This window comes from Phytophthora cinnamomi (assembly GCF_018691715.1).
Source record: "Phytophthora cinnamomi strain GKB4 chromosome Unknown Contig5, whole genome shotgun sequence".
NCBI classification, from domain to species: Eukaryota; Oomycota; class Peronosporomycetes; order Peronosporales; family Peronosporaceae; genus Phytophthora; species Phytophthora cinnamomi.
In genome coordinates, this window is record NW_027150938.1 from 202,741 (window position 1) to 226,854 (window position 24,114).

At 56.9% G+C, this 24,114-nt stretch overlaps 12 protein-coding genes across 12 annotated transcripts; 5 read left to right on the forward strand and 7 right to left on the reverse strand.

Annotated features, from left to right (window-relative positions):
• Positions 1-119: 119 nt before the first annotated feature.
• IUM83_09705 (putative secreted RxLR effector protein) lies at positions 120-389 on the reverse strand (the record flags this gene model as incomplete). The annotated part of the gene is made up of 1 exon (XM_067934160.1): positions 120-389. One exon carries the CDS (start codon positions 387-389, stop codon positions 120-122), a length of 270 nt encoding a protein of 89 aa, XP_067799318.1.
• A 317-nt stretch (positions 390-706) lies between these two features.
• IUM83_09706 (Zinc (Zn2)-Iron (Fe2) Permease (ZIP) Family) lies at positions 707-1,759 on the reverse strand (the record flags this gene model as incomplete). The annotated part of the gene is made up of 1 exon (XM_067934161.1): positions 707-1,759. One exon carries the CDS (start codon positions 1,757-1,759, stop codon positions 707-709), a length of 1,053 nt encoding a protein of 350 aa, XP_067799423.1.
• Positions 1,760-2,738: 979 nt separating this feature from the next.
• IUM83_09707 (Calcyphosin-like protein) lies at positions 2,739-3,397 on the forward strand (the record flags this gene model as incomplete). Its single annotated transcript, XM_067934162.1, has 2 exons — positions 2,739-2,990; positions 3,047-3,397. 2 exons carry the CDS (start codon positions 2,739-2,741, stop codon positions 3,395-3,397), a joined length of 603 nt encoding a protein of 200 aa, XP_067799424.1.
• A 355-nt stretch (positions 3,398-3,752) lies between these two features.
• IUM83_09708 (Calcyphosin-like protein) lies at positions 3,753-5,378 on the forward strand (the record flags this gene model as incomplete). Its single annotated transcript, XM_067934163.1, has 1 exon — positions 3,753-5,378. The coding sequence occupies one exon, from the start codon at positions 3,753-3,755 to the stop codon at positions 5,376-5,378; it is 1,626 nt and encodes a 541-aa protein (XP_067799319.1).
• Positions 5,379-5,862: 484 nt separating this feature from the next.
• On the reverse strand, positions 5,863-6,360 carry IUM83_09709 (60S ribosomal protein L12; the record flags this gene model as incomplete). Its single annotated transcript, XM_067934164.1, has 1 exon — positions 5,863-6,360. One exon carries the CDS (start codon positions 6,358-6,360, stop codon positions 5,863-5,865), a length of 498 nt encoding a protein of 165 aa, XP_067799436.1.
• Positions 6,361-6,641: 281 nt separating this feature from the next.
• Positions 6,642-8,801, reverse strand: IUM83_09710 (interferon-induced gtp-binding protein mx; the record flags this gene model as incomplete). The annotated part of the gene is made up of 1 exon (XM_067934165.1): positions 6,642-8,801. One exon carries the CDS (start codon positions 8,799-8,801, stop codon positions 6,642-6,644), a length of 2,160 nt encoding a protein of 719 aa, XP_067799321.1.
• Positions 8,802-8,986: 185 nt separating this feature from the next.
• IUM83_09711 ((+)-neomenthol dehydrogenase) lies at positions 8,987-12,122 on the reverse strand (the record flags this gene model as incomplete). The annotated part of the gene is made up of 2 exons (XM_067934166.1): positions 8,987-10,210; positions 10,287-12,122. The coding sequence occupies 2 exons, from the start codon at positions 12,120-12,122 to the stop codon at positions 8,987-8,989; spliced, it is 3,060 nt and encodes a 1,019-aa protein (XP_067799444.1).
• An 859-nt stretch (positions 12,123-12,981) lies between these two features.
• IUM83_09712 (Peptidyl-prolyl cis-trans isomerase FKBP8) lies at positions 12,982-14,231 on the forward strand (the record flags this gene model as incomplete). Its single annotated transcript, XM_067934167.1, has 3 exons — positions 12,982-13,087; positions 13,198-13,311; positions 13,408-14,231. The coding sequence occupies 3 exons, from the start codon at positions 12,982-12,984 to the stop codon at positions 14,229-14,231; spliced, it is 1,044 nt and encodes a 347-aa protein (XP_067799411.1).
• A 94-nt stretch (positions 14,232-14,325) lies between these two features.
• Positions 14,326-15,390, reverse strand: IUM83_09713 (Mannitol dehydrogenase; the record flags this gene model as incomplete). The annotated part of the gene is made up of 1 exon (XM_067934168.1): positions 14,326-15,390. One exon carries the CDS (start codon positions 15,388-15,390, stop codon positions 14,326-14,328), a length of 1,065 nt encoding a protein of 354 aa, XP_067799445.1.
• A 2,055-nt stretch (positions 15,391-17,445) lies between these two features.
• Positions 17,446-18,513, forward strand: IUM83_09714 (NADP-dependent alcohol dehydrogenase C 2; the record flags this gene model as incomplete). Its single annotated transcript, XM_067934169.1, has 1 exon — positions 17,446-18,513. The coding sequence occupies one exon, from the start codon at positions 17,446-17,448 to the stop codon at positions 18,511-18,513; it is 1,068 nt and encodes a 355-aa protein (XP_067799405.1).
• Positions 18,514-19,799: 1,286 nt separating this feature from the next.
• Positions 19,800-20,867, forward strand: IUM83_09715 (putative mannitol dehydrogenase; the record flags this gene model as incomplete). Its single annotated transcript, XM_067934170.1, has 1 exon — positions 19,800-20,867. One exon carries the CDS (start codon positions 19,800-19,802, stop codon positions 20,865-20,867), a length of 1,068 nt encoding a protein of 355 aa, XP_067799441.1.
• A 587-nt stretch (positions 20,868-21,454) lies between these two features.
• Positions 21,455-21,919, reverse strand: IUM83_09716 (Pentatricopeptide repeat-containing protein; the record flags this gene model as incomplete). Its single annotated transcript, XM_067934171.1, has 1 exon — positions 21,455-21,919. One exon carries the CDS (start codon positions 21,917-21,919, stop codon positions 21,455-21,457), a length of 465 nt encoding a protein of 154 aa, XP_067799443.1.
• Between the last annotated feature and the right edge of the window lie 2,195 nt (positions 21,920-24,114).

Below are 24,114 nucleotides of genomic sequence, written 5' to 3' on the forward strand. Positions count from 1 at the left end.
CACTACTTTCGCTCCTAAGCTTGGCGACCGGGTCGCATCGACCCTTCCTTCCTGCCTTCCTTCTGCTCTCGGGCGTTCTCTCTCTCCACTCTCTCTCTCTCTCTCTCTCTCTCCGCTGCTCACTCGATGATCTCCACGTAGTTGGGTGAGCGCAGGCGGCGCATGCGGAACTTGGTGGGCTCGGCCTGCACCTCGTCGTCGTTGTCCTCATCCTGCATGATGCGCTCCTGCAGGTCGCGCGCCGTCTGGTGCTGGTTCTCGAAGAGCGAGGCCACGGCCTTCCCCACGCGGAGCTGGCGCCGCATGATGTCGGTGGCCTCGTTGGCCGCGCCGCCGCCCAGCTGCGAGAGGCTCACGAGCGCCAGGAGGAACAACGTGGGCAGCTTCATCTTGGTTTGTCTTGGCTCCTTCTTGGCTTGTGTTCTCGACGGACTGTGGCCGTTCGAGGTCTGGCTTCTGCGACGCCTCATGATCCATCACGAGACCGTTACGCCTCGATACGAATCGAGTCGTGACCGGCAACGATGGACACCTCTCTTCTTCGTTGATGGTTGCGATGGCTAAATAGTTGGAGGTGCATTTGGTAGCGTCATTAATCCTCTGGTGCTCACTTCACCGCGTCTCTCGTCTGGCGGCTTGTCATAGCGTTCAAAATACAAGTAGTACATCTATCCCCACGCACACTAGGCACTGCGTCTAGCTCCGTTTAGATCGAGCCGCTGAGCGCGATCTGGATGGTCAGGAACACCATGAACGCGAACGCAGTGGCCGACACGGTGGTCGGCACGGACTTGGTGTCTTCGAGCGACTCCGGAAGCAGCTCCTGCACGGCCACGTACGCCATAGCGCCGCCAGCGAAGCCCAGTCCGCATGGCAGGATGGGTAGCCACTGCTCCACGAACAGGAAGGCCGGGACGGCGAAGATCGGCTGCGGCGCGCTCGACATGATGCACCACAGCACCGCATAGAAGACGCTGAGGCCGCGCGGCACGAGCGACAGACTGATGGCCACCCCCTCCGGGATGTTGTGGATGGCCATCGTCATGGTGACGATGTGGCCGCGCCGGATGCCTCCCTCGCCGCCGAACGAGACGCCCACGCCGATGCCCTCCGAGACCGAGTGCAGCGTCATGACGGCCATGATGAGCAGCGCCTTGCGCGCGTCCAGGCCCTTGAGCCCGCACACCGACACGTCCTCGTAGTCCTCTAGGAAGACCTTGGTGAACTTGATGAAGAGCACGCCCAGGAACGCGCCCAGCAGCAGGCGGTAGCTCACGGACACGGCGTAGTCGGCCGCCTGCGGCAGGTACCAGCCCTCGTAGAACAGGCAGCCCGTGGCCGCGATCATCATGCCCGCGGCCAGGCCGTTGCAGATGCCCAGCCAGTACTTGTCCAGGTCGCGGATCCAGTAAAAGGGCAGCGCACCGATGCCCGTGGCGATGGCCGTGAGCCAGCCGCACCACCACACGTAGCGCGCGTTCTTGCCGCCGCGCCCGTGGAAGTGGTGGTGCATGGGGAAGCTGTAGAAGGTCACGAGCAGCATGGCCACGGCCAGCGCGTAGGCCAGCCGCTTGGTGGTGCGCGAGGAGCCCATGAGGGGCTTGGCGACGTCGTCATCCTGCTGCTGCTGAGAGGAAGAGGAGGAGGAAGACGAAGAGACTTTGCCTGAGCGCTGCTTCATGACTTCGGCGTCGCTGTCGACGGGCAGATCGAGCGTCTCGAGCGGCTCGACGTTGCTGATGGCCACGCTGGTCTCCATGCGGCTGGCTTCGGGCGGACGGAGCAGGAAGACACGCAGGCGCAGGAGGCAAAGTGAGCGGAGACGTTGGGCTGCTGCTGCTGGCTTCGAGGTGTGGAGGTGTGGGGGAGAGACTGACGTGTTTATTTGGACGACGCTACGAGTACTGCGCGTTTTTGTGTGCGTCGACCGGATATTTGAGCGCCGTTTTAGGCGTACAGGCGACGGATTAATGGAGGGGTAGGGGAGTTCGGACCAAAAGTCGGAGCCTGTCACACGTTGCATGCTCGCATCTGTGCTGTGCTGGTGGTGCCACCACGTGGCTGTGACGGCTCGTGTCAGGAGCGCAGTCGCTGTTGTTGCAGCGTGAAGCGATGCAGATCACGCTGCTTGCGGTGAGCCACCCGCGTCGGATGCACTCGGCACTGTTTAACAGGCTGCCGACGAGCACTTCAACGTCCGGGACCTTGCAGACCCTCCTCTTCGGCCGAGCGCGTTGGTTGGACACTCCGGCTACAGTAGAACCCGCCAAGCTACTGCAAGGCAACGCCGGCGTTTGTGCAGCGGCATCTTATACGTAGACTGCACTTGAGCTACGAGACTTGGGTCGCAAATTTTGACCACCAAGCACGCGCTAACGTTACATGTACTCTTGTTCAGCAACGTCGCCAGCGGCATCTTCATGGCAGTCTTCAAGAACCCACGAAGACTCCGCCTCGAACCTGCTGGAGCACCCATTCGCTCGCATTCAGTGATTGCATCACACTGTGATGCACAGCACAACACCAGAGTCAAGAAGCAGCTGAGGATCCGCGAGCTGGATGTGAGCTACGGGGTCAACGCCCGCAAGCAATGACGACGGAGCTGCAGGCCGCTGTAGCCAAGTCGGCTTGACGATTTGCCCGACCTCTTCCTATTGGCCGAAATCCTTCATTCGTATCCTCCAATCCGCATCCCCCGATCTTGCCGCCTTTTCATTTCGCGTCGATCCTCCAGCAGCATGTCCACCCTCACCAGCACCGACTTCGGCGAGCTCAAGCGCCCCACCACGCGCGTGCACGCGCCTCCGGGCGGCGGCTCCAGCTGGAGCTTCGGAGACGACTCGGCGCCCGCACCCACGGGCCGCAAGCGCTTCAACCAGCCGGCGGCGCAGACCCCGCAGCAGGACGCCAAGATGGAGTCGCCGCGCGCGGCCCCTGCTGCTGCCCAAGCGCCCGTTCAACCGACCGCCAAGGCCCCGAGGGCACCGTGCGTGTGGCGCTGCTCAAGACCAGCAGCGACGCGGAGCTTGTGGACCGCGTGGTGCAGAACTGCTTCGAGAAGCTCGAGGGCCAGGCCGTGAGCTCCGAGACCTTCACGGTGGCGTCGCTGGAGCAGCTGCCGTACGCGGCCAACAAGCTCACGGAATTCGGCGGCTTCGACGGCGTCATTTGCTTCGGCTTCCTCAACACGCAGGAGCCGCAGTTCCCGGCGCTGAGCGCCGCTCTGACGCAGAGCTTCATCGACATCAGCGTCAAGAACGTGCGCCCCGTGGTGCGCGCGGTGTTTGTTGGCGAGCCGCGCGTAGCGTCGGTCAAGATCAAGGGGGGATGGGGCGCCGAGTTCGCGGAGGGCGTCGTGTCCTTGGTGCAGCTCGGCGGATTCAAGGGATCCAAGTAGAAGTTGCAGGCAGACACTGGCCCAGCGTGTAGCAGACGGCGGCACTAAGCGGCGAGAGAGGAAGCAACACTGCTGGTGCGATGCTCCGCTACTGCAGGTGCAGGGTTCTGCAGTAAGCCAATGAATCAGAGATTACATAGTTCGAGTGCACGGTCAGCCTACGCCCCTTGTCGCCTTCACTTCACTTCGCTCGCTTCAAAGTCGATTCCAGTGCGATTGACGCAAGTGTTGCCGAAAACTGTACCCATGTCTATCTTTTCCGCCAATCACACGCCCGCATTTTCTCATAGCGAAAGGATCCGCGGCATTCCCCCTTTATCCAGCAGCCAGGACTCGAGCTCCAGCACCTGCGGCCATGTCGACGCTCACCAGCACCGACATGGGCGAGCTCAAGCGCCCCACCACGCGCGTGCACGCACCTCCGGGCGGCGGCTCCAACTGGAGCTTCGGAGACGACTCAGCGCCGGCGCCCACGGGCCGCAAGCGCTTCAACCAGCAGCAGCAAGAGCAGCAGCAGCCAGACGCCTCGATGGAGTCGCCGCCTCCCGCTCCCGAGCAGATCCAGACTCAGACGCAGACTCAGACGCAGGCTGCGGGTGCTCAGCCCGTCGGCGCCCTGCGCGTGGCGCTGCTCAAGACCAGCAGCGACGCGGAGATCGTGGACGCGGCGGCGCAGAACTGCCTGGCCAAGCTGCAGGCGCAGGCGGAGGCCGTGATCGCCGAGACGTTCACGGTAGCGTCGCTGGAGCAGCTGCCGTACGCGGCCAACAAGCTCACGGAGCTCGGCGGCTTCGACGGCGTCATCTGCTTCGGCTTCCTCAGCACGCAGGACGCGCAGTTCGCGGCGCTCAGCACAGCGCTCACGCAGAGCCTCATCAAGATCAGCGTCAAGAACGTGCGCCCCGTGGTGCACGCGGTGTTCGTCGGAGAGCCCCGCGTGGCCTCCGTGAAGGTCCGTGGCGGCTGGGGGGCCGAGTTCGCGGAGGGCGTGGTGCCGCTCATCAACTTGGGCGGCTTCGCTGGCCCCATCGCCCACCCGGCGTCCGGCGCGCCCGTGAAGAGGCACTTCGAGGTAAGTCGCGGCAACGTGCTGCCCGCCACGCTGCTGCGCGGGTCCAAGACGGTGCTGCAGTCGCTGGAGATCCTGAGGGACTCGCTCTACGAGCACGGAGCCAAAGGCATTTGCGGACTGGGACGCAAGTTCCGCATCATTGACGACGACGGCAACCGCTCGCTGAGTCTGGACGAGTTCCGCAAGGCTGTCAGCGAGCACGCGCTGGAGCTGAGCGAGAAGGAGGTGGAGGAGCTGTTCCACTTCATTGACACGAACAACTCGGGCGGCGTGGACTTTGACGAGTTCCTGCTGGCTGTGCGCGGTGAGCTCAACGAGCGCCGCACGCAGCTGGTTCTGACGGCGTTCAAGATCCTGGATGCGGATGGAAGCGGCGTCGTGGACCTCAACGACATCAAGGCCAAGTACAGCGCCAAGCAGCACCCCGATGTGCTGCAGGGCCGCAAGACCGAGGACGAGGTGCTGCTCGAGTTCCTGGACACGTTTGATGGCGGCGAGAAGGACGGTAAGGTGCACCCGAGCGAGTTTGTGCGCTACTACGCCAACGTGAGCGCGTCCATCGACGACGACGACTACTTTGAGCTCGTGATCCGCAACGCCTGGCACATCAGTGGCGGCGAGGGCTGGTCGGCCAACACCACTTGCCGTCGCGTGCTCGTGAAGCACGCCGACGGCTCGCACACGATCGAAGAGGTCAAGGACGACATCGGCATCGCCGCCGGCAACGTCGAGGCCATCCGTGCCAACCTCCAGGCACAGGGCATCAACGACATCGAGTCCGTGAGTACGACTGGCAACGTCCAGGCCGAGAGCGACACAGCTAACAAGCGCTCGAACGAGAGCTTCCACCCGCAAGTGGCACGAAAGAAGCAGCACGGTGCCGGCGCGAGCTCCATCATCTTCGGCTAGACCCACACCACAGTTTGAGCGTCTCATGCAATGAACAAGGAAAATGAAAGCAAGTCCAAAGTAACCACAATTCAACTGCATGTTTAGACATCACACTCCTTAATTCATCGACAACTTAGCTACAGTCACCACAAAATACAAGGCTCAACAGTTACGTGGGGGGGATCTGTGTGCCTCAACTTGTTGTACTTTGTCCTCATTCCGGATCAGAGTATATTAAAGTATGTTGAATTGGCGATCATCGGCAGCACAAATCCCCACACATAAATACACACATGCACACATCCACACGCAGTCCTCAATACCTTTACCGCCGGTCCCGCCACCTGCACTCCACAGTCACAAATCCAACTCGCAACGCACGTCTTCGCTCTGCAAAAAGGTTCCCAGGGTCGTATTGGTCGGGCGTCAGCAAGCCTCCGCCTTAACCTCTACACGTCCGCGTAGAGTCCATCTGCAAAAAGGTCCTTCCAGTGCGTCAAGCTTAGTTCTCCGGGATGTCCAGCTCGCCCTCGGTGATGAGGCGCTGGATCTCCGTGGGGGCCTCGCCGTTGACCGTGCAGCCGAGCGACGAAGCCGTGCCCAGGATCTCCTTGACCGTGCCGGCCAGCGTGCGGGCCATGGAGCGCTCGCGCATGACGCGTGCCACGCCGATGACCTGGTCCAGCGACAGGTTGCCGTCGTGCTTGATGTTCTTGACCTTCTTGCGGTCGCGCGGGGGCTCCTTGAGCTCCTTGACCAGCAGCGACGAGGCGCTGGGGATCAGCGTGACCGTGGCCTGGCGGTTGACGATCGTGAGCTTGACCGTCACGTTCAGACCCTTCCAGTCCTTGGTGGCCTTGCAGATGTCCTCGCCGATCTTCTTGGGGGACAGACCGAGCGGGCCGACCTTGGGGGCTAGCGCCGAAGCGGGGGCAACCTCGCCGCCCACCGTACGCAGAACGACGACCTTCTCTTCGCCAGCCGGAGGTGGAGCGCCCATGGTGTTTATAGAGGATGCGAGTGCGGGAAGAAGCTTCGGGGATTGAGAGCGAACTCGAATGGCGCACGGGACGTCAAGCCGCAACGCGCGGCGTAGCTCCTCGACCAACCAACGGCCAGGCCGCGCGCTAAGTACGACAACCTGGCCTACAGCTTGCGATATGATGAGAGAGAGGGGGATATAAAACCTCGAGGTTTTTTTAAGGTTAAGAACAACACTAAAGCGAGGGACACGGAGAGAGTGCCTTCAACTTGCCAGACGACGGTGACGACCTCTTGACGTTAGCAGACCAGCTCGATCTCCTTCTTGGCGTTGGCCAGGCAGGCCAGCTCCTCCTTGAGCTGGCTGCGCTCGGCGACCTTGTGCACCGGGTCCTGCATCAAGCGCGCGAGCTTCTCGTCCGTCAGCCCGTTCAGCTCGTCCGTCATCTCCGCGACGAAACTGCGCAGCACCAAGTCGTTCAGCCGCATCGGAATCGCGTCCACGAAGCGCGGCACCGCCACGTCCAAGTACGCCTGCAGCGCCACCTGCATCTCCAGTGCCTCGCGGTCTTCGGTCGAGATTGTAACCGCCTCCATGGCCTTCATGACATCAGTGAGTAGGACTTTGCCGCCCGGATGGACGGGTACCGAGGCCTTCACGTGCTCCTGAACAGCTCGCAGACGCTGCTGGTCCAGGTCTGCAAACAGACGCTTGTCTTGCGTGTATGGACGGCCTTCCGCGTGCAACAGGCTGGTCACCTCTGTTCTGGCAGACTCGACCACGCGATCAAGCACATCGGACGACGTGCTCTTGATGAACTGCACCACTCGAGAGGTAGCGTGGATCTCCCCGGCTACGTAGTCCGACACCAGTTTCGTTTGGCTCTGATAGGCGCGAAAAAGCTGCTGCGCTGGTGGGCCCCACTTGTCCACGCACTGGCGGAACAGGTTGCAGAAGACTTGGTACGACGGGAAGATGGCGAGTTCATCGCCTCGGTTTTCGCGAATGAATTGTTTCAGCACTGCGCGTTCATCAAAGCGCCAACGCTCCTTGGACAACCACTGGTTGTCGAATTCGACGCAGCAAATGTCGGTCCGGTTGATCTCTTTCACTTGTCCACAGCGCCACTGACCGTTGATCTCAATGAGCACCGCGTCTCCGACAGCGACTTCTTCTTGCGGCTTCCTAGCGTCGACGCCAAGGACATGGTCCTTCGTCTCATTCACTCCGGCCTGATGAGCTGCCTCCTCCACGCAAAGCACCGCCCGAAGTCGGGCGTTCATTTCACCGTGACGTTTACCAGTAATCTCATTCTCGTCTCCCCTTGGAGATGAGGACGGAGCAGGTAGCAGCTCGTACTGCCCCGACATCGCCGCTTCCATCAAGCGCAAGTACTGGTCGGCCCATTTGCCAAACTGCTGGCGCTGGGCAGTTGGAGAATCTAGCGGAGTGCCCAAACTCGACAGTGCCTTCTGCGTCTCGGCCATCAAAGCACTGATCTCCGTGATCACCTTGGGCAGTGAACGACGAATGTTGTCCTGCAGAATCGACACCAACCGCTCGCTCAACCTCGGCACTCCCCACAACTGTGTCGGAAGCTTACGCCAGTACTCGTGCTGACCGAAGAATGCCAACTCGTTCGCCACACCTTTCTCGATAGTCGTACCCTTGGTCAACTCGCGTTGACTACGGCACTTCACTGCGTGGTAGCCCAGACGCAGGCGCTTCTTCTTGTTCAGGAGTAACTCGTGCACCGCCAACTCCGCGCCGGCATCCACCAAATCCACCTTCGTCACCACAGCGATTGTCCTCGTTCCGTTCGGGTCAGCTTCCTGCGCCGCCTGCAAGATCTCCGTGTTGTGCATATCCACGTTGGCCGGTACGACGGCGATGATCACGGTGCGTTCCTGCTGCATGTACCGGTCCACCATCTGCCGCACCCTCGGGATGATACTCTGGTCCTCATGGTCACCAACCGTGCGGACAAGCCCCGGTAGATCGGTGAGCGTGAGATTCGGCAGGTCGGGGCCGCACATCTCGACCACGATCTGGTCGTCACTGATGTACTGGCCTTCGTCGACCAATTTCTGGGTGAGTTTGGTGATGGCGTCGGGGACGTCTTCCAGTCGGTGCAGCTCTTCCTTCTCTTCGCCGTCGTCATTATTCCCACCGTTGGTGCTCGATTGGAATCGAACGAGACGAACGGTGCCATGAAAAGTATCGGCGCGAGTGAGGACGAGTTGCGTGGGGCACCTCGTCGTGAGCTGGTCAGAGGACGGGAACGAGACGCCCGACAGAGCTGACAGCAGGGAGGACTTTCCACTGGAGGTGTCGCCCATGACGGCGATCTGCGGCAGCTCAATGTACTGCCCGAAACCGATGTCACGCAGCTTGTCAACAAGCTTGCGCTCTTCTTGAGCCTTGACGTGCGTGAACAAATTACTTTTCGTCTTGGTCATCTTTGTTGAAGCTGCTTTGGAGTGCGGTCGACTGCGAAAGTGGTGGAATGAAAAACACTGCCAGCGAGTGTGCTTACGAAGTTCCCCATCAATCTGAAAGAAATCTACTTCATTTGAAGAGATGATGGATGCCCATCAAAGTGCACAACGTGAAGAATTTGCTTTGCGCCAGTCAATCTACACCCCTAAAGCGAGCTCAGAAACGTCTCTACGCTCTTGACGACGCCGTGTTGCTTCATCTCCCTTGCGAACCAGCTCATAAGTTCTTGCTCCATGACAAGCGTCTCGTTTCGAGGGCATGAACTTTCATCTGGGACGCGCTTCGGCTTCGGTGCCGTCCTCCCTCCGAGGCGAATCCGCTCTTTTAGTTGCGTGAAGCAGATGCGCAGCTTTTGAGCTAATGGGATCACCTTCTCTCGAATGTGAAAGTTGAAAGTGACGAAAAGCAGGAAGCCGTAACGACTGTCATATTCGACTTCAACCTCGACGGGAATGCCAGGATCCAGCATGCCAGCAGCCCCAGCGCTAAGTGGTGATACCGCATTTCCGGCCATAGCACCCGCTGCACCGGTTGCACCTCGGCTAGTGCGAGCTTTGGGCCGCCACTTACTCGACACGGCTTCAAACATGTCCATAAGTTTGTGTTTCCACGAAACAGGGACGCCCTTCGCGTAGGCTACGCTTCTGCGCGGATGAGCGTGCTCGTCATCGCAGGCTTGAAGACCGAGATCTTTCCAGACGACGCGGCGTACTTCCGACGCGAGTTGGGACACGCTCTCTTGCTTGTCCAGCACGCGCGTCCCGAGGAACAACTCGAAATTATCAATGTCGATGGCTTTGTTCACTTTGATTCGCAGAGTTCGCCGGCCGAACTCCGCTTCATGACTTCGTTTCTTCTTGTAGCGGATTAAAGCGTAGATGCATCCAGCCATCCAGATAATATTCAGCACGAAGAACAGCAAGGGCACGTCGATGATAGTCTTCGCAAAAGCAGCCTCCACCCATTCAGGCATCTCTGCGTTTAAGGTTCCACCGGGAATTCGATCCAGGAGCGTGAACGCGAAGCTGCCTGCAAGGAGCACCTGCACTAACTCGAGCGACGAACCACATTGCTCCACCGCCAGCGAGGAGTCTGCGAGCACCTTGGTGTTGCCTTCGACAGTCTTGAAAATATCTTCGAGCTCGGAGGTGTTGAGCACCTCAGCCATTTGCCGCAAGTTAACAACCTCGTATTTTGCACCGTGCACGAGCTTTTCTAAATCGCGCGCGCGAAGGAGAATGTCGTGGTGCTGCTTCTTCAGGTCGAGGTAGCTGAAGATCGACTCTTCTTCTTCGGACGCGTTCGGTGATTTTTGAGGAATCTTCACGAACTCCAGCGACTCTAGCAGATAACCCAGCGTATCTGTGAACTGAAGCAATAAAACCACGACAATAAAAGTGAGTATGGCAAGAACACTGAGAGCCGTTAGCAATAAAAACACGTACAAGAATGAGGTCGTTCGTCGCCTCGTTCAACTTTGCTCGGATCGTGATGAGATGATGCGGGTCTTCTTTTGCACGGAAAATGAGCTCTCGGATATGTTTCAGCAGCTCTTCCAGCACGAAAATGCGCGTGAAGAAGCTACGCAAGAACATCTCGCGACACAGCAACGAGAAGTACGAGATGAAAACTTTCTCGAAGCGCTTGCAGGCTGAGCCGGCGATCAGCATGCCATCTCTCCCGACGATTAGCACGCTGTCCTCACCGATATCGTAGGCACAGTGAATATCGCCCAATACCTGCTTCAGCTCGTTCTCGAAGTCGCCCCGATCCATATATTCCAGGCCGGGCATGAACGGATCAATTTGGTCTGCCATGATCATGTTAAATTTGCCGCGATTCGCAATATCACCGAGGAACACCATGTCCAGCAAACTCGTTTGGTAGGATGATAGCAAGTCATCCATGACCTCGGACGAATCCTGGTGAATATCAACCAGCAAACGCGACAGCAAGTCGACGGAAATACGGTCCGCTCGTTTGTCCAAGATGGCGTCAACCTTGATCCCGTAGAAAATGGTTCCGTCTACGTTGAGATGAATGCCGAAGTTTTCAACTTGCACGATTCCGTCGTCTTCTGGGAAATTAATCTCGGCCTCGAAGTTGATGTATCGCACTGGATCGTAGTCGAGAATACGAACCTCCGTTAACCCCGGAGGCACTTCAAATTGAGTATCCGTGGGGCGATTATCGATTAGGGACGTGAAAAGCCCCCCTTGGCATCGATCCATTGACCCCAGCCGCTCATTCAGCGCGACGATTTGGTTTGACCCAAACGGAATCCACTCGCCTACAAGACAAACCGGATTGGCGAGTGCTATCGCTTCCGACAGCGTGTCACGAATATTGGATTGTCCGCTCGCAGCCTCTAAAGCTCGGTGTGCATTCGAGGACAATTGCTGGTACGCCTCGAGGCTTCGAACGCACTGCGGGACAAAGGGGCTGGACACGTACGACACATCTTCCGTCTCGGTCACTCCTGAATATCGGAAGTACCCGATCGACTCTAAAATGAAGCGACCTTCTTCGTTGAACTCGGGTTCTTCTTCATCTGCGCTCTGAATAGCCCCACTTGGAGCACTAGTAAGGTGCTTATCACTGCCCTTGGTGAACATCCATGCCGGCCCACTAGCTTCAATGGTAGTGGAGAGGTCCGGCGGGTCTTTGATCGGTATATAGCGGATTTTCAGAAGTTCACGTCGGTAAGGCTTCGGGGCAAAGATAAAGGCGTCAACATCAGCCTTCAACTCCTTGCTGACCTGGGACAGAAGCTGGAGGCCTCTGAACGACACCTGAAATGCCGTCACGGAGTGATAATCCTTCGTAGAGAGCTTCAGACCATTGATGAGGTTCGCCTCACGCAGATCGTCAATCGCTGACTTGCCGTCTTGGGTAGTGTTAATCCAAATGCGCTTCGGTCGTCCTTCTTGCGCGATGACCATCGCTGCTGGTGCGTAGTCGAAGTTGAGGGATCCTGCAGCGATACCTTCGTACATCAAGACGAGCAGAGGGATCTGTCGAATCCAAGACTCCTTGTCCTCCTTCGTGCGAGCACACACTGCATACCTCGACAGCATGTAGAGCAGCATGACATGATCCGTGGGCCATGTCTCCCTCACCGTACGGCCAGTTTCATCGCCTTCTTTCGACAATTCGGGCAGCGTGAAGGTCAATTCATCCGTGTCTCCTCCACCTTCTTCTTCATTGCCATTGGGAGCAGTCTGCTGCGAGGTAACTTCTCCTTCCCTGACAGCATGGCTAGAACCGAATTGTCGAGACATCCGACCACCAACTCGTGGATTACTATCATTTCTCGCCGTGGTTTGTCGACGATACGGCTGAGCGGGTGCAGCACAGTTGTCGGACTGCTTCACTACTACCGGGCTGGTAGCAGCGTTTGCTTCTTCTCTGGGAGATTTCACTCGGGCTGACGCAGTGCGTGGACTCTGATCCGCCAGCCCTGACTGCTGCGATGGGGGTCGAGGAGACGGCGACGAAGCTGTCCGCTTCATTTCAGCTACAACCGAAGCGTTACCTGTACTACCCGCTACTGTAGACTTGCTTTCATCACTCGAAAGGCTGGAAGTGCTGCCACCCTGTGACGACGAAGGAGCTTCGCCATTTTCGAGCGAACCAGACGTCGACCCAACAGGAGCAGGTGGGCGAGAGGCCATCAGCTGCTGCCTCGGTGACACGGGGGGTTCAGGGGGTTTCGAGCTTGGGATCAAACGATAGGCGGGGCTGGTCGAACCGCTGGTGGACGGACTCTGCTGTCTGGGAGATTCCTCGATGAGCTCGTCGAGGTGGGGGATCTGGCCTGGAAGAGGGTGATCTCTAGTTGCCATCCATCTGAGAAGATGGCAGCGGGGTTGCGAGTCGGAAGGCTGGTTCGGGAATGGCAAGCGACCCTCCCGGCCCAAGGCGTTTCGAGGTCACTTTTGGCAAACCGTTTTCGTTGAAGTTTTGCTACTTTTTCTTGAGATCATAAAGTGGAAGTGGATTTCGAGTAGTTCGGATTTGTTTCGAGTACAAGAATGCCTTTGTCAAAACCCGATTTTTTTTTTTACCATAATCAAACATGTCTCATATTTGATGAATTCCCATTTCGGTCCATTTTGGCATTTCGACACGAAGCAAACGATGGTGACGATCAGTGAGTCGGAGCGCGAGGGGTTCGACGACGTCCTGGGCAGCGGGGGCATCTTCCGCAAGATGCTGACGGTCAACACGGACGGCATCCAAGCAGGTACCGCGCTCGCGCAGGCCCCGTCTCCGGGGGCGTTGCCCCCGCCGAGGTATCGCTCCGTCCGGTAAAGTATCATCGCTGACTGTTTTGTCGCCTCTCCTTTGCTGCAGAATTCGGAGAGGAAGTGGGCGTCAAGTACTCGACGTGGGTGCTCAAGTCCGGGCAGAAGGTGGCGACCGACGAGACCAGGAAGTTCCGCATCGGAGACGGCGAGGTGATGCCCGGTACGGCGTTTTGACACAATTCCGCTACGAATTGGGATAGTATCCTAGTGGATGCTGCTGTGCTGTTAGCTAACCTTTAGCTATGATGCGACGCAGCACTGGAGCTGGTGGCCAAGATGATGCACGTGGGAGAAACTTGCGAGGTGCGCTGCGACGCCCGCTTCGCCTACGGGGACGTGGGGCTGGAGCCGCACGTGGCTCCCAGCGCCGAGATGAAGCTCGTGGTGGAGCTCTGCCGCGTGGGGAAGAAAATCACGGCCGAGATGAGCTCCCAGGAGCTGATCGTCGAGGCCACGCAGAAGAAGGAGAGCGGCAACCGCTACTTCAAGGAGAAGAACTACGAGCAGGCGGCCAAGCTGTACAAGCGCGCGCTCAAGCTGCTGGAGACGTGGGAGCACTCGGAGGAGGACGCCGCGCAGTGTAAGGAGCTGCTCATCGCGCTGGGCAACAACGTGGGCAACGTGCAGCACAAGCTCAAGCAGTACAAGGAGGCGCGCCAGTCGAGCCTCGAGGTGCTGCAGCTGGACCCGACCAACGTCAAGGCCATGTACCGCATCGGCCAGATCGCGCTGGACCAGAACGAGTTCGATGAGGCCAACATGTTCCTGCGCAAGGCCCTGGAGATCGAGCCGAAGAACGCCAAGGTGCGTCAGCTGCTGGTGCAGCTCAAGAAAAAGAAACGCGACCAGAAGGCGTTAGAGAGGAAGCTGTACTCAAAGCTGGGAGGCAGCAAGCCTGCTGACACGGCCGAGACGGGCAAGATCGCTGCGCTGGTGGCTCGAGTTCGGCAAAACCCAGCACTTATCGCCGCTGTAGTCACAGTTATCATCGCGATCCTCATGTACGTGTACATCGGGAAGCCGAACTACGCCATCGAAGACAGCAGCACCACCACCACCAACGACGTCGAAACAGATTAGGCAAGCAGTATCACTGCTCTGATAATTGCGATACAATGAAAGCAGTATTGAACTACGATGCGTTCTTACCATTTCCATCAGCTACACTACCCCTCTAGTTCTCGAGCACAACACGGTAGCGGACCTTGCCGTCGCGCAGCATCTGGATGCCCTCGTTGGCCTTGCTCATGGGCATCTTCTGGATCACGGGGCGCACGTTCTTCTCCGCCGCCAGCGCCAGCATGTCCTTGACGTCCTGGATGCTGCCGATGTGGCTGCCCACGAACTTGGCGCCCTTCATGACGACCTGGGCGGGCTTGAACTTGACCTCGTCGTTGGGCAGCCCAACCATGATGCACGTGCCGCGCGACGCGAGGAAGCTCAGGAACAATTGGTACGGCATGCCATCGGCATCAGCCGTCACGAGCAGGACGTCGACAGATCCCTCCGCGGCCTTCGCCTGCTCGGGGTCCGAGTAGTTGACGAACTCGTCCGCGCCGAGTGAGCGCACTTCCGCCTCCTTGTTGGCGGATCGCGAGAAGGCCACCACGGCTTCGGCGCCCATGGCCTTGGCGAACTGAATAGCCAGGTGGCCGAGGCCACCGATGCCCACGATGCCCACACGGTCGCCGGGCTTCACTCCCGCCTCCTTGAACGGCGTGAACACCGTCGTGCCGGCACACAGCAGCGGGGCGGCAGCGTCCGACGGGATGCTCTCGGGGATCTTGAAGGCGTAGGCGCCCAGCACGCGCACGTACTCGGCGTAGCCGCCGTAGGTCTTGCTGCCGTCCTTGTACGTGGAGTTGTAGGTGCCCACGAGGCCGGAGCAGTAGGCGTCGGCGCCCTTGGCGCAGTCCTTGCACGGAGCCTTGGGGTCCTTGTTGAGGCAGGCCCAGACCTGCGCGCCGACGCCCACGCGGTCGCCCACCTTGAGCTCTGCGACGTCGGGGCCCGCCTGCGTCACCTCGCCCACGATCTCGTGGCCCACCACGCACGGGTACAGCGTGGGCTTCCAGCCGCTGTCGATCACGTGCAGGTCCGAGCCGCAGATGCCGCAGTGGGAGATCTTGATCTCCACGTCCTCCGGGCCCAGCGGGCGCGACTCGTACTCCCAGGGCTGCACGGGCTCGCTCTTGCCGAAGCAGGCGAGCGCCTTGATGGTGCGCGGGGCGGCCGACATGACGCTGCAGGAGTTTTTTTCTGAGTCCCGTGACCCTCGCGTGAGCTCTGGTCCCCTGCCTAAAGTGGTAGCAATTCCGACAGAAACCTGCGAAACCAGATGAAATCAGCGATCGGATTCTACAAGGTTACCTGTCTCGTCTTATTAATGTGGGACACACCGTTTGAAATTAGAAGAAAATCAACGTGTTAGCACATTAAATGTGCTAACATTAAATTTTAATGTGCTCACACGTTGATTTTCTGCTAGTTATCCTGTTTGGCGCAGATACTTTTCACGCTGGTGGAGGCGCGCGAAATTTGCTCGAAGCAACTTGGTGAGAGTTTCGGCGGGAACGCGACGAGGCCGCTCAAGGTTCGCAATCGCTACGATCAAGGCAAAAGTCTGCAAAGAAACGTCAAAGTGGACTGCGCCGAGAGCAGTTCGCGAGATGGCAACGTTACCGTAGGCATTGGGTGCAGGACATTTTCATGGATGAGGACCGAAGTGGAGAAGCGACTGAATTCGGCGATTGTCGACTGGTGGTTTTCGGGCGAGGGAGAGAGGGTGCTGCAGTACATTCGAGAGGCTACGGAGTCGATCTGCGTGGGCATGTTCATTTTAACACATAAAGGGGCTACATGTACTGATGAGATCATTGAGAAAGCGAAAAAGGGACTGAAATTGAGGCTGGTGACGGACCTGGCCCAAGCTTGAGGGACAAGTTTTGAATGCATGATGAAGTGTTTGACGCTGGTATTCAAGTTTTATCACAGTGTGAATCTGTGTCATTGGAAAGTGGCGATATTCGACGGACGGCAGGTGATGTCCTCGTCGCACAACTGGTCCGGTAGTGGACTGAATGGTCCTAACGTCGAGTGCGGATTAATGAGCTACGGTCCTGTCGGCAAGCGCTTTTTTCTTCCTTTTTCTTAAAGATCGTCGGGAGTTAACTTTTTGGTGCATTTTTATAGTAAAATTTCGGCAGCAGATCAAAGAGGCCGAGCGAGACGAGAACGACGAACAGAAATACGAAAACGAGGAGCAGAAAACCGAGGATGCCTCTAAACAACACAGGAGGTCTTTCACGACGTTCTTGTGAGGGGAAAAGGGCGATCTGCGTTCATCGCTCCTGGCAATACCTGTAAATCGCACCCAAAAAGATTGAGGCATAAAAACAATTTTACATCAACGGTGTCACTTGCTGTCCATTGACTGCGCCCGGTACTCAGTCTGCATCAGCCAATGTTTCGTTTCGGATATGGTCGATCCTCACCCCAGACCCCATTTCGGTCGCGTCATATGCAACTTGCATGACCAAGGGAACGGCCAAAGCCTCGGCTGCCATTAAGCGGCGATCCATTTATGCAAGCACACTCATCTTGCAGAATGCGACACTATGTAGAAGATATTGTCTGTCCTCCACTGGCTGACCGATGGCGCCGCCGTTGGCGGCAGTTCCAAGATTCAGCATCTGTACTACAGCAGCTGCTGAATTTCGGCACGGTCGTGTGGTGACTTTAGATCCTGACAAAAGCACAGCTTCGGTCAAAATCTTGGCTCTCCGGTGTTTACAGGAAATTCCACAGTTAACCGACGCGTGGCAATCGCTGCTTGCATGATATGTTCACTTTTCTGAGTGAAGATCCTCACGCAAGGGGGATCGTTTGACCTCGATAACGTTTCTCCTGTTGACAAGGATTATGCGGGTGAGTATTCATGTCGACGGCGATTATGCAGTTCACGGTATCCAACGTTTCGAACGCACACTTTCACATAGAATACATGTCAACCTCCTTGAACACACGAACGTGTTCAGGAGCCCTATGTTCTCTGCAAGCAAGGCTGTAGGCACGCAGGCGGAGGTCTGCAAAAACACAGAGATCCTTGTCTGCGTGTGATCAGTCATCTGGTGATCATGATCAACTGGTACATGGATTGGATCAACTTCCCTGTCCACGTCATCGATTAGCTAGGCAGCTTGCCATACGCAAGCAGCCTCGAACACCACACGCTGATCAGCAAAGCTCACTTTGCAATTTGCCACCTTCGCAGCAGCTATATCCAAGAACAACGATGTCCACCGCCCCGAGAACCGTGCACGCTTACGCCGCCTTTGGCAAGGACGAGGAGATCAAGCCCTGGGAATACCAGTCGCGTCCGCTTGGCCCCGAGGACGTGGAGATCAAGATCTCGCACTGCGGTATCTGCGGCTCGGACCTACACACCATTGAGAGCGGCTGGGGTCCGTCTACCTACCCGTGTGTTGTTGGCCACGAGATCGTTGGTGAGGTCACTCTCGCCGGTGACAAGGTGACGGACTTGAAGGTCGGCGACCGCGTGGGCGTCGGCGCGCAGGTCTGGGCCTGCCTGAACAAGGACCCCGCGACCCCATGCAAGGAGTGCGCCAGCGGCGACGACGCCTACTGCGCGCACAAGGTGTGGACGTACAACGACACCTACAAGAACGACGGTGCTAACTCGTACGGCGGATACGCCGATTACGTGCGCGTGACTCATGAGTACGCCTTCAAGATCCCGGACAACCTCCCGTCGGACGTGGTCGCACCATTATTGTGCGCCGGTACGACGGTGTTCACGCCGTTGAAGGAGGCTGATGTGAAGCCAGGCAAGCGCGTGGGAGTCGTGGGCATTGGTGGCCTTGGTCACCTGGGCATCCAGTTCGCCAAGGCCATGGGCGCCGATGCGGTGGTGGCCTTCTCCCGCTCGGCCAACAAGGAGGACGAGGTGCGCGCTCTGGGAGCGACGGAGTTTGTTGTGTACACGGACGAGAAGCAGGCCGCTGCTGCGGAGGGGTCAGTTGACGTGTTGCTGATCTGCGCCAACGCTGACAACATGCCGTACACGCTGTTCCTGAGCTTCTTGGCCGTGCGCGGCTCGTGCATCATGGTGGGTCTGCCCAACGACGATGTCAAGTTCAACGCGTTCGGCGTGGTGGGCAAGGGTGCCAAGTTCGTGGGCAGCAACATCGGCAGCATCCAGGACATCAAGGACATGCTGGAGCTGGCGTCCAAGAAGAACGTGCGCGCGGTAGTCCAGAAGCTGCCGATGGCCAAGGTGAACGAGGGCATCAAAATGGTGCGTGACGGCTCGGTTCGCTATCGCGTGGTACTCGAGAACTAAACGTGATTAGGTCACGGAGAATTCGTGTACTACAATACATGCGCCTGAATGAAGTCATGAGCAGCATTAAGCTGTGCAATCAGGGAAAACGAAGGTGCGACATTTTAGGGTATTCATCTCTCGGCCGAGAGCTGACCAAGGGATCGATATTGAAAGAGCTGAGAAGATATGATCAGTCGTTCACTTGGTCGTCTCCTTCGTGCGTGCACGAATCGCGCGAATTCTCTCTGCTTTTCACTCAGTCGCTGCATGTCATTCTTCAAAATCCCATCTCGCTACCGATCATCATGGCTCGCTCCACTCCCAGCACCCGATCCTCGCTTTCTTCAGCCCGCTCTGGCCCGACTTCGAGCTCTCTTCGTCCCGAGGAAGCCTCGGAAGAGAGGCGCAATGCTCGTCGGGGTTTCTTACAGCTCCAGGAGCTGGAGAGTTTACGCGCGAGCAAGCGCGCGCGTCATCACTTCGATCCATTGCCTGATAGTGACGAAGATGAAGACGCGGACCACGCCATTTTGGACAACTTCCAGGCGCTTGGGTACCGCGTACTAAGTTTCACCGTCACTTTCACTGCACGAAAATCACGATCTGCCCATTTAATCAGAATCCGATCGTCCAACTCGGAATCTTTCGTATTGTGCTAGCCGTAGTGGAATAAAGGGAGTAGCTGAGCTCGTGTCATCGTCATGGTGCTCTCGATCAGTAGCAGGCGGAAAAGGGAACAAAGGTTGTGCTTGGGCAGCTAGGCCCTACCGTGCAGGGTAGGCAGCTTCTGACCTCGAGGTCTATTGACTGGCTGGCGTACGTTGAAGTGGCTGTGTCGCGCATCCCTTTCGCTTTCTTTTTGTATGTCCCGACTTTTAGAAGTGCTGCTTGGTACAGTATCGCAATGTGATTCAAACTATGTGAAGCACAGCTTCAAGGCAGACCTCGGAAAATACAGTATAGTATTGAATTGCAAAGTTTCAAATTCCATAATAATAATTTCAATAATTTCATGATCAGTAATACATATTTATTGCAATTATTTTTCTATTGCAAAATGTATGATACTACTACTGTGGAAATCCAATCTGTTACTGCTTTTCCTGTCTCAGTAATAATTGTACTGGAGACCTTGGGGTCCAATAGTACATATTTCCGCACAAAAATACAGTAATTGCAATTCAATAATATTTTTTTCCGAGGTCTGCTTCAAGGTGTCCGCTCACAAAGTTCATTCCGGAATCTGCCACGCAGGACTCGGAAGGACCAAGAAGACCAAGCAACTAAGCACCAGCCCATCCACCATGTCGACCGGCCCACGAACCATCCACGCCTACGCCTGCTTCGGCAAGAGCGAGGAGGTGAAGCCCTGGGAGTACCAGTCGCGCCCTCTCGGGCCGGAGGACATCGAGGTCAAGATCTCGCACTGCGGCATCTGCGGCTCGGATCTGCACACCATCGACAGTGGCTGGGGTCCGTCCATCTACCCGTGCGTCGTGGGTCACGAGATCGTTGGTGAGGTCACTCTCGCCGGTGACATGGTCAAAGGCATCAAGGTCGGCGACCGCGTGGGCGTCGGCGCTCAAGCCTGGGCCTGTCTGAACAAGGACCCCACGGCCCCATGCAAGGAGTGCGCCAGCGGCGACGACGCCTACTGCTCCCGCAAAGTGTGGACGTACGGCGACACGTACCTGAACGACATGGCCATGTCCTACGGCGGATACGCCGACTACATTCGTGTGGCTCACGAGTACGCCTTCAAGATCCCGGACAACCTCCCGTCGGACGTGGTCGCACCATTATTGTGCGCCGGTACGACGGTGTTCACGCCGTTGAAGGAGGCTGATGTGAAGCCAGGCAAGCGCGTGGGTGTCGTGGGCATTGGTGGCCTTGGTCACCTGGGCATCCAGTTCGCCAAGGCCATGGGCGCTGATGCGGTGGTGGCCTTCTCCCGCTCGGCCAACAAGGAGGACGAGGTGCGCGCTCTGGGAGCGACGGAGTTTGTGGTGTACACAGACGAGAAGCAGGCCGCTGCTGCGGAGGGGTCAGTTGACGTGTTGCTGATCTGCGCCAACGCTGACAACATGCCGTACACGCTGTTCCTGAGCTTCTTGGCCGTGCGCGGCTCGTGCATCATGGTGGGTCTGCCCAATGACGACATCAAGTTCAACGCGTTTGGTGTGATCGCCAAGGGCGCCAAGTTTGTGGGGAGCAACATCGGCAGCATCCAGGACATCAAGGACATGCTGGAGGTGGCGTCTAAGAAGAACGTGCACGCCGTGATCCAGAAATTGCCCATGAGTAAGGCCAATGTGGGCATCAAGATGGTGCGCGACGGCACGGTTCGCTACCGCGTGGTGCTGGAGAACTAAGGGACGACCAAAGCCGAATCTGGACGGCAGATTCAACGGCGCATCTTGTTAACAATCATCCCTGACACTATCAGCTGGTGGGCACCGTGGCCATATCCGTGAGCATCTTAACTGAGTTGTATCTTTCGCGTTGCTAGTATCATATCAACACCCTGCTTATCTGCACACATCACACGCGGCAACTGAGGCGATCAATGAGGCCGATCATACGAAGCAGTTATCATGCTAGCTCGCTTGCTATGAGTTCATAAGCTGTATGTCGGTGCTTGGAGAATATCCCACCATCCCCTTGTCATCCACCAATACGTTTCTCAGTCGGTTCCTGAGTCATAGGTGCAACGCACGAGACAGAATTGCCTGCAATTTTCGGTGTTGTTGTCACACTCATGGCTTGCTGCTTCATCTGCTGGCAATTCCCTTGATCACCTACCCCAAAACGGTGAAGGCTGTTACGAGTTGTCTTTCGTTTTATCAAGAAGATATGGTGGGACTTACAAACCCGTACAATTGCTCATCCTGGGAAGACTTTTTATCCTTAGAGAATCTCTAGTTGATCTCCCCACGAAGTACCAGTAGCTGGGGCGACGCTAGCGCTTGAAGAGCGCAGAAACATATCCCAGTACCCCCTTGACCGAAGTTTCCGCCGCACCTGAAGACGAATCTTCCTCAAGTTCAACGACAGGTTTTGCCGTCGTATCAGCGGATATCCGAACCACTTCATCTTGAATAATACGCTGCATCTCCTCCTGCACAGTCTTGAAGTCCTTCGGTGAAATCGTGCGACTGAACTCGTTGACAATATTCACAACGCGTAGCTGCATCTCCTTGCTATCAGAGTACGCATGACCGCGGAGCACTGCTCGCAAGCTCCTTCTGCTCGATAGTTGAGCTCGAAGCGACTCGGGCATCAAGTTGTAGATGTCAACCGCCCTGTTCAGGTGACCGCGCTTCGAGCATTCACCTAAAGCCATTGTATACATGGCTAAAGTAGGTTTGAAGCCTTCGTCCTGAAGACTCGCCATGATGTCGATGACTGTCTCCCACTCGTCCATCTTGGCTGCACACTTGACGAGAGAGTAGACGCTGTCTTCAGTTGTGGAAAGTCCACAACTATGCATTGTTCTCCTCACACCAAGCGCGGTATTCAGGTCGTTCGCACGCGCACAACTCTAGGATGATTTCGCACATTGAGTCGGTGAAGTTCACGCCGTTAACAACGGCGTGATCTGTGATAGCCACTATCAGTCCGTGCCGTTTTGCTCGCTTTGCTTTTCGCAGCATGGTCAAATAATCCTCGTTGGGATTTGTTGTGGTTTTCAGCAAATGATCTAGTATCTTGGGAACCATCTCTTGCTTGCCATCGGGCACCCCGGCTACTTGCAAAGCCGCGCTATACGCATTAAGCCTATTGGGTATATTCTTCAAGCAACGTGCCATAATTTCAGGCGCGGCAACGTCTTGCGGAAATTCGGCTGTGGTCGGCTTCTTCGCTACGGCGTTGGGCTTCTTCACAATGGCGTCGACCTGCTTCATATTACCGAAGATGATGTCCACGAGGTCGTGCTTGTTTGCGGCGCGAGCTTTCTTTAAGGCGTACGTGTACAAGCGTGCAGATGGGTGCTCACTTCCGCTCGGTCTATGGCAGATCTCGAATACGTCGCTGTGTTTGTCCAGCTTGATAACCGCCCTTAAAGCAGCCTTACACAAAAGCTCTTTCTGCTCAAAGCCGAGTTCGCGCATAGTCTTGAAGGCACGCAGAAGGTGGCCATAGCACTCCAGTTTACCGAATGACATCACAGCGTGAGTGTATTCCTCGTTCGCGTCCAGACCGTTCTCGTCCATTTTTTCAATATATCAAAGACGAAATCATACTGTTTTGACTTGAACGCGGTTCTTACAGCAGTAGTGTACGCGAGCAATGCGTCAGAATCTGCCCGTGCATGTAATCAAAAATGTCCAGCGTAAGTGCATGCTGTTTCGACTTCACAGCCGCCCCCACTACTCCGCAAAAGAAATCTGTCGAAATCTCAGCTGCGGCGAATTGTTCTCTCATGTCGAGGAAATCCAACGCTAAGTCATGCTTCTTCAAGTGAATCGCCGCTCTTACGATGACCTCGTACGTTTCGCCGTCGCAGGTGAGTCCAGAATTTCTCATTGACTCGAACACGTTTAGAACCTCTTCGTACAAATGATTTTTGTGCAAGGACACGATGAAGCTCTTGTATCCACTATTCGATTCACACCGTGATCGTCCATGTGCCGGAAGAGATCAAATACAAAGCCATTTTCGCCATTTTTGACCGCCCATCCGATAGCCGTGCGATAGACAAGCGCAGTATCGTCACCAATTCTGTGCATGTAGTCTAACACGCGCAGCACGAGTTGGTACCGCTTGTGTTGACACGCAGCAACCACCACGTACCCGTACGCCTTGGCGGCGTCTACATCAGCAGCTTTCATGAATTCCAGAATCCAAAAGACATGCTCATTTTGCTCCAAATTAGCCGCCGCCAGTAATGCTGGGATGTGGAAGGACGGCTCAACCTCTCCTCCATCCCGACGTATAGCGTCCCACACACGGAGCACCGTCTTGTATTGCTGCGTGTCGAAGTTGGTCAGCCCGTCTGGGCATCCAGCCGCACGCCTCGCCCCCACGCGTACTGCACCACCTCCCGAGACTCGTCCACTGAGCCCTCTCTCGCCAAAGTGCAGAAGACGTTCGATGCTACAAATTGCGACAGCGCGGTGCCGCCGCCTTCCCTTATGTCTTCAAACACGAGTCGAGCCAGAACTGCGTCGTTCGGAGCCGATTCCAGTCGCTCCCGATAGTCCCTCGCCAGAGCCCGATCTTCCAGGGACATTGCAGGCCTAGAGAGGGTGTTGCTGGTCGCTGCCTGCGAGTAGAAGCGGCTGGGGAGTTGCAGAGTGGCCGCAACATGTTGACACGCACCTGCTTGAGGGTTTTTTGGTGACAGAACGACCTGGAAACGGCAAGTTGTAGCGGACAAAGGGTGTGAGAGTGACAGCGCGCCTCTGGCGGAGCGTGACGGCGTGGTTGGAGGCCTCCAGAGGCTTGCGCGGCGAAGCGCGCGAGATGTCCACCTCAGCATTTTGGACGGGCTGAAAATGAGGGGCCAGACTCAATTTCGACATTTTTGACATTTTTTTTACATATGGTCTGGTTTTGGACAAGTACGGTCCTCTATTCAGGGTATACTGTCAAAAATGCAGTTGTTGGAACCTTTGA